Source organism: Cryptotermes secundus, unplaced genomic scaffold (genome assembly GCF_002891405.2).
Source record: "Cryptotermes secundus unplaced genomic scaffold, Csec_1.0 scaffold375, whole genome shotgun sequence".
Classification (NCBI taxonomy): domain Eukaryota; kingdom Metazoa; phylum Arthropoda; class Insecta; order Blattodea; family Kalotermitidae; genus Cryptotermes; species Cryptotermes secundus.
In genome coordinates this window covers 362662-371423 of record NW_019731222.1, presented here as the reverse complement: position 1 = coordinate 371423, position 8762 = coordinate 362662, and the positions used below count along the sequence as shown (strand labels likewise).

Here is an 8762-nt window from a genome sequence, read left to right as displayed (position 1 = left end):
ACATGCATTCCTCTTCTTTCCTTTCGTACTATATGCCCTGCCCACGTCATCTTTCTTGACATGATCATTCTAATTATGCTTGGAGAAAAGTACAAGTTATGAAGCTCTTCATTGTGCAGTTTTCTCCACCCTCCTGTCACTTCATCTCTCTTCGGTCCAAATTTTCTCCTCAACACCCTGTTCTCAAACACCCTCAGTCTATGTTCCTTCCTTAATGTCAGAGACCAGGTTTCACACCATACAGAACCAAAGGAAAAATTATAGTTTTGTATGTTCTAATTTTTTATATTTTTGGACAGCAGACGAGAAGACAAAAGGTTCTGGACTGAATGGTAACAATTATATCCAAAATTATTATGAATCTAAAATATTTTACCACTCTCAAAATTTCAAACTGAAGATGGAAGGCAATGTCACTGTGGTAACTATATAGCTTTTAAATAAAAATTTATTTTATATTTAATTAGATGTAACAATAAATCAGGCTACATATTCTTCGAGAAATGTCTCAACATTTCTCCTCGTCAAGTGGAATTTTGTGTGTAGGGCAGAAATTCATAGCCCCCCCCCACAAAATGTAACTAATTCCATACAGTACGGTACGTGTTTAAGGGCTATCGGACGATCAGCTGTTCGATTTATTTCCTATGTTTATCGAAACAGAAGTTTCACTAGCGTGTTCACGAAGAATCAACAAAGAAGAAACTCCCTGGCTTTAGCCCGAAGGCGAACTATACCGACCAGGCGATCGCAGCTTGTGGGCGAAGTTAGTACTAACTTTAGCGGATAGAGGGTGTCGCGTGATCAGCGCAACGTATCCCCACAGCCGTTAATTTCGGTTTTCTAGACCGGGGCCTCTATTTCCTTGAAATATTTTGGAATAGTCATTCAGAAATTGGGAAACTGCTTTTGTGCTTACATCCAGACCAGAACAGAAACGATCTACTGGCGTTTAAGTGAAAGTTTCTGTATTCTCAATTGCTGGTATGTCACATTCATGTCATGTTTGATGCATTCACAAAAGCAGTTTCCAGCTTCACAGAACTTTCCTCAGAGTAACTGAAGATAATCAAATTTATGAATTCGAAACAATGGTATATTTAGACAGTTATTGACTTTTTGAAGAGGACGGAGGATAATATCCGAGAAACCAACAATTTTAGCTGAAAATAAAAAGTTTTATCAAAAGTCAGTTCAAACGAAAATTTAGCAACCAAGGTAATATAGTAATATTTAAAAATGTTCCCAGTGAAATCATGAATTAATAAATAAATGTGAACGCATTGTCTGCATTGTCTTAAATTAAATCAATACAAAATACATCAATTTACAAAGTCTCTACCAACAACGCATGCGTAGAACGAAAAAACGTGAAGCCACAAAGTAACGTGTTTGCGCACACCATCGTTGTTACGCCACTGCGCTTGCGCACTGACAGATACCGTAGAATGAGAATCAATGCATATCGCAATGCATGTGTTACGTAGAAATAGTGGCGTAACACTAGCGAAATATAAAAGGAAGAAAAGAAAGTCCCATGAACGAATATTACCAAGAAACAGGTCTCAGTGGTATCTTAGCAACTTCAGTAGTGTGTTGTGGATATTTCTTGTGTGAATATGATAAACATTCAAGTTTTGTTTGGCCAGGAAATGAATTTCATGTATTCTGTGTGATTTTATGGTATCTGTACTTGTAACATTCTAGAATTTTAATAGAATATCTGTTTTATTCTTTTCTAACTTAGAGCAATATATTTTAAGAGCGACATCCTTTCTGAAACAGAATTTTCAACAAGTTCATGTTGGTGTAATAATGCAGTTATTATAAAAAAAATAACTGAAAGGTTCCATAAATATTACGAAAATGCAATAAAATAATTTCATAATCGACACAAAAATTAGTCCGTGTATTCCTCCGCGTGAGAGAGAAGACTTTCTATGCTAAATGGGTTCGGTCTCTTTGCTGTGGAAGGCCTGGATATTCGAGATGGTGATATTCTCTCTCCAGATATCGCTAGTTCCTCTGATATCTGCTTGGAGTCGTCACTATAAGATGTTATTACATCACATCCTGGTTCTGTCGCTAGGCTTTGTTCATTATTAGTCTTCATTGTTGACGTGAAATTTATATTGTTATAATTAGTTTCTTCATCAGATGTAACATTAATATCGTCTTGACATCTATTTTCTGATTCGTGACAAATATTTTTGTCCATTGTTGAATCATCTTCAACATCTATATCTGTATCATCATCATCATCGTTGTTTGCTTGACGATGTTGACTACCCGGACTTCCGGTAGTAACACTATCATCAGCAGAAGCGGAAGCTACTCCGCTAGTACCAGCTGACGTTGACGTCATTTCTCGTTTAGCTTCCCACTCTCGCCGCAAGGTAGCCATGTCGACTGCGATTCCCTTTGCTGCCAGTTTGCGCTGTTGTCGCTCAAGTGACTTCATGAGTTTCTTCTCGCGTCGCTCTCGTTCCTTGCGCATCAGCTCCTCCTCCGGGATAGGCTCCCCGCTGCACGTCTGCGGGTGTGCGTTGTGCGCAGGGCGCCCTGGCCCTTTCTTCGTGTGTTCCTTCTTCCGCCACTTGGCGCGCCGGTTCTGGAACCAAACCTGCAACACACAGGCAGCACATGTAACTCGAGGGCCCCTGAACATATTTGCATCTATTATCTGTGGAAACTGGGAGCACGCTGTAGCGTAGTTGGTTGAGGTACTATGCTACAAGCCGGAAGGTCGCAGGTTCAAGTCCCGATGAGGTCATTGGATTTTTTCAATTGACCTAATCCTTCCAGCCGCACTATGACCCTGGGATCGACGCAGCCTCTAACAGAAATGAGTACCAGGAGTATTCTTGGAATGTTCTTGGGCGTAAAGGATGGCCGGCGTGTAATGCTGACAACCTTACAGCCATCTGTGAGCCGGTTGTCTAGAGAAAATGTGGGAGCCTCGACATCTCACAACCCTGTGGGCCTCCACAGCCTGTTACAGGGATAACTTTACTTTACTTTTTTTACCTGCGGTAACTAATTTTCTCGTACAACCAAATAACGAATTTTTGGGGGCGGAATAGGTCAGTCGGTATAGCGATTGCGCAACGGACTAGACGCCTAAAGGACTGTGATTCGAATCTTGGCTTGGGCAAGAGATCTCCTCTTCTCCACAAAGAGCAGATCGGTTCTGTAACCCATCCGGACTCCTATACAAAAAGTAGCGGGGTGACATTTACTCCGAGGGGTGAAGGTGTCGGGGCATGGAAGTGCCGAGGTTACGTATGTGTGGAGCTACACCGCAACCCTCCCATAAAGGTACGGTAAAAGTATAGCTATTCCTGTAACAGGCCATAGAGGCCCATAGGTTTGTGAGACGTCGAAGTTCCCACATTTCTTAGACACTCGGCTCATAGATGGCGGTAAGGTTGTCAGCCTTACGTGCCGGCCGCCCTTTATCCTCCCCCCCGGAATATTTCTGAGACTCATTTCTGTTAGAGTCTGAGTCGACCTCAGTTCCATAGTGCGGCTGGAAGGGTTAGGTAAATTGAAAAAAAAAAAGAAAAAAACATAAAAAAATCCACCTCATCAGGGCTCTAAACCGCGACGTTCGGGCTTGTAGCATAGTGCAAGTACACCACCGCCACTCTCCCATATATGGCCGGGTATTGAATTATGCACAGAGATAAATTTACGTTAAAAATCTATATATAAAATTATACGAATATAATTTATGTTAGAGGGCAACCAGGCTTTATATCTTTATCCAGCATCTGAAGCTTTTCACGAAGGCTGAAAGTTCTTAAAAATTTCTCGGGCTCTCAGCCGTGTCACTGGTTAAAAATCACCTACTTTCCCGGGATCATCTCTGTCCCTGTCATCAGGGTCGGTATTTTTTAAACAAATGACATGGCCCATAGCTAGAGAAAATTTTATTAACCTGTATATTTAGTTTCCTACTATCAGCAATTTGGTGGCCATACCAACCTGCGAAATGGAAGGTTCACTAGTGCAATGTAATACTGGGTCCTAAAATCGTGTGTGACATAACCCCTAAAAAACTAAACTCCATGGTTTCAGTCCACAAGAGGACAATACCGACCGAGCTTCAGCCACTTGTCGCCGAAGTTAGTGTCAAATTTAGCGGATAGAGAGTGTCGCGTTTTCAGCGCAACAGATCCCCACGGCCGTTAACTTCGGTTTTCTAGACCGGAGCCGCTATTTCCATGAAATATCTCCTCAATTATCCTCACGAGGCTGAGTTGGACCCCTTTTCAGAGAGACATAATCCTTACGTCTTCGAAAGATACGACACTTTTTTAGTTGTTTCATTTTAGTAAAATGAAAACAGCATACCAGCAGCACCGAATTTACGTCTAACAGTGTGAAGGCAGTAATTAATAAACATTCTAACTAAGCGTATGAAATTTGCTAAGAAGGGCTATTATTTTCACGTGTTTAGATGTGTGTGACTATAGAATGATTGGATATTGGATTTATTGGCCACTTGTGTACACCAGTCGGAACTATAATTTACAGTTCACTGACACATACACGCTAGTATCCTCAATCTGTTAGTCCCAACTAGCCGTTTCCTGGCAGCGGATTTAACACAGTAGGGATTACGTAGATTCCGCAGTCACGCCATTACCCGCTGGTTAACACTCCACATCGAACCCTTAACTCAACAGTAGAGTCGGAGTCAGTTGCTTTACGACTGACGGTTTACCGCCAATCAGTTCGTCTTGGCGACAAGCCCCTTAAGATTCACGGCCAGCATATGTTTTCAACTTAACCCTTGAGTTCATAGTCCTTATGTAACATCCCGTATTTATTTATCCCAGGAAGAGGGGGGCCCAGTTATACCCCCGGAACCTGGTTCCTTTTTCATCGCCTCCTACGACTCGCAAGTCTACGTTGGAGGTATTTGAACCTGACTCCAAGCGACTTCCCTTCAATAAGTATAAATCTTAGGAGTTTCATTCAACTATAGTGCCAGTTGTCTTCAATATAACTAATCGGCACGGACCACGCAGAAAAACACAACCCATCTATTGTTGTAGAGGCGTGTTTAGCGCGCCGTTGTATAGCAAAGGACGCGGCGCGGCCCAAATATCAAACGTCCTTCTTCTATTGTTGCGTGAGTGTATGTTACGGATGTTACTTAACAACGGCCGTTGTTCACAGAGTCACTGCTTAGCAACGGGTCTATACGCCATATTCTGTAAACTTGCCCATGAATCTACGGCAAATTTCCTCTCACTCTCTCCTAAGTTACCTTCAATATTTTCAACATTGGTCGGTATTGTTCGCTTGCGGGCTCAAACCACGGAGTTTCTTTTTTGTTTGTTTTATAATGGACAATAGTACAAGTAACTAAGCAGATTCTACAAGATTCTGATGGCCGATACATGACACCCGAGATTAACGGGTGTTTGGACTTTGTCCGTCATCCGTATTCTAAAGAACACGACGTTTCGGAAACTGGGTCTGTTTCCGTTATCAGGTGAGAGAATGGGACACAACTATTCTGTTGTTCTCGTTAGGAAGAACTAATTCCAATCACTGGATCCCTCAGTATAAATATAAGTGAAGGGTTTGTATGACATAAGCTTCATGAAGCCCGTGTTCTCCGCGCGGTCCCACCACTAACTCACCGCGACCCGCGACTCTTTGAGGTCCAGTCTCATTGCGAGCGCCTCCCTCATGAACACATCCGGGTAGTGGCTCGCCAGGAAGGCCCGCTCCAGTTCCTCCAACTGCCAGCTGTTGAAGTTGGTCCGCGACCGACGGCGTTTCCCTCCGCCAACGACGTCATCCAGACCTGACGTCGACTCTGCGCAAGATTAACAAAAGGGATCATAATGCTGCAGATCTTCTCTCGGGATAATTTGACAGGAAATATTTATGAAGAAAACGCTATAATGGGAATGATAGCGAATAAATTCCAATTTCTGTTTCTCCACCAAATACTCAGGTTAATTGATCGTCTTATAATCCGACGTTATGTAGTATTGACATTGACAAAATAAACAAACTCCGTGGCCTGTAGTTCGCAAGCGAACTTTACCGACCGAGCGACCGCCGCTTGTCGACGAAGTTAATGCCAACTTCACCGGATAGAGGGTGTCGCGTGGTCAGCGCAACGAATCCCCATTTATATAAAATATATATGTAAGAAAAGTTAAAGAAGTAATTGTACCGATTATTAACAGTATACTCTAAGATTTAAGTTAAGATCTATATTAAAAATCGCTGGGTTACCGCTATTATAGAGTAAGATAATTATATTAATGTGCTACGGAAGGCCGGATGGGCATTGTCTAGGCTTTTTTGGTATTTACAATATACATGTATTTTTCTACAATAAAAAATCCCCATTGCAGTTAATTTTGGGTTTCTAGACCGGAGCCGCTATTTCCTTGAAATGGCTCCCCAATTGACAAACATAACTAATATCCCAATTTAATGTAAACTTTGCAATAAGTCTGGTTCATAAAATAGAAGGGCTTACAGAGAAATGCGATAGGCTCGACAATTGAAATGCGTTAGGCTCGACAATTGAAATACTAAATAAGACGACAGACGGTTTGTGTTCTATCAGTTTGTTCGGTTTTTTTTTTTGCAACCATTAACCCTATCACAAATAACCAAGGTCTTTAAATATAGAAAAAATAAAGACTTTCAGATTCGGAATGCATGTTTTGCGCACAGTGGTGTCTGTGCAAGAGTGGAGTGTCAGCGAGAGTACACTTAGTGACATCTCTGAAGTCAAGAGTTACATCTCCGTATATCTCTGACTGCTCAGTTTTCGAAATCATCCAAGAAAGAGAACATGGATAAAGAAATTAAACAACCGCTACTTCAGGTATATAAATTTATGTTCAGAAACTAGATAAAGCTTCTAGAATAATTTTCTGACGCATGCAATGAGTCGTTTGAACATTACAGGTTATGTTAGCCTATTTTTTATTATTATTGTAATTATTGTGATTAATATATAAGAAAAGTATGGAAATTAACGGTCGTGGTCTATTTCAATGTTTTCTTCAAGCATTTCCATGAAAGATATCAACCAACACCTCGTTAATACCGCTTTCCCATTGGCCCCTCTCTCTCAGGTTTTTCCACTAAAATTCTATATGAAATCCTCTCCCATGTGTTCTACAAGCGTTGTCAATCCCATCTTCCTTTGCTTGGTATTCTAACATATTTGAAGAAGAGTGTAATTTATGAAGCTCCTTATTGGTTAAACTTTCTTTAGCGTTCAATTATCTCACCACCTTAGATGCAAATATTCTCCTCAGAACCCTGATCTCAAACGCCCTCAATCTGTATTATTAATTTGAGAGATCGGGTTCCACGTCCATACAAAACTAGAGGAAAAATTATAGATCTATTTAACATGTCTTTTCTATATCTTTATGAAGTCACCACATATGCAAAACAAACAAAACTCCGTGGCCTGTAGTCCGCAAGCGAACGATACCGACCGATCGACCGCCTCTTGTCAGCGAAGTGAGTGCCAACTTTTACGGATAGAGGGTGTCACGTGGTCAGCGCAACGGATCCCCCACGTCTGTTAATTTCGGTTTTCTAGACCGGAGCCGCTACTTATCCATTCAAATTGCTCCTCAATTATCCTCACGAGGCTGAGTGGACCCTGTTCCAGACCCACTACCTCTCTCAGAGAATCTGGTAGCGCTGGGAATCTAACCCGGTCCTCTGGATCTGTAGGCAGGAACTCTGACCACTAGACCATAGAGGCGGTCCTGAGGATTCATTATCACCATAAAAAACGCGTTTCGTCAGTATTCTAGGTCAGATGAACCCTGTGCACACAAGCGCACTCTATTTCTCTAAGATCCCTTTTAATATTGTCATTTCATTTTATGCTTAGTTTCCTGTCTGTTCTCTATCGTCCATGTTACACGCTCCTTTGTTGGGCCCTGGCCTTTTCTTCAGTTTCGTTTTTTTTTCTCACAGAGGGCAGGACTCCTTGGACGGGGGATCAGCCGACCGCATTGCCGCTGCCTACACACAGAACACCACGAATACAGAACAAACGCACACACAGAGATCCAAATCTCGAGTGGGATTTGAACCCACGAGCCCAGCATTCGATCACTTCATGCCTTAAATAGTGCGGACACTGTTATCGGCATTCTAACTCAACCTCATTATTTTTATCGTCCTAATAATAATTATTGTTATTATTCATTTCTTTATTTATTTATTTATGTTCTAAACTCAACAGCCAAGGGCCAACTTCAGAGTCAGCACAAATTCAAACTGCAGCAACAATAAGACAACACAGAACAAAATAATCAAGAATAATGAAAAGGCCATCAGTTAAGTTTGTTTATATTTACATCTGAGCTCCTAGAAAACATCTGTAGATTTACAAACTGCATTTGCAGCAGAAACGCTTCTAGCTGAAGTATGTTACGAGCAGAGATGCGAATGCCCACTGTTTCGAGGGCAGAGGGCCAGCATTTAGTGCTACTGGAGATATCCATTAATAGAATAATGAGGCCTGATATGCAGGGTCAACAAATTTAACTTTTCCAATAAATTTTCGAAATGATAATCAACATATCGGAAAAGTCTGTTGTGACAAAGAGTTGCAAGTTTTCTTTGCATGTGCTAAAGTTTACTGGTATCGGTAACCGTAACAGACTTCGAAGCAACGGAAGCGTACTCCAGTTTAGATTTGCCAAAACAAAATTCAGAAAAATAAAAAATAATAATATAATAATAAT

The 8762-nt window shown here is 41.3% G+C and overlaps 1 protein-coding gene across 1 annotated transcript in view; it reads right to left on the bottom strand.

Moving 5' to 3' along the window:
• Positions 1 to 1345: 1345 nt before the first annotated feature.
• Positions 1346 to 8762, bottom strand: part of LOC111866493 (homeobox protein unplugged) — a 32381-nt gene continuing 24964 nt past the window's right edge. Inside the window, exons 2-3 of the mRNA XM_023855489.2 lie at positions 5658 to 5836; positions 1346 to 2623 (exon numbers count right to left, since the gene is read on the bottom strand). Coding sequence (XP_023711257.1) covers positions 1901 to 2623; positions 5658 to 5836 — 902 coding nt within the window. The 3' untranslated portion in view covers positions 1346 to 1900. The remainder of the gene's footprint in view (positions 2624 to 5657; positions 5837 to 8762) is intronic.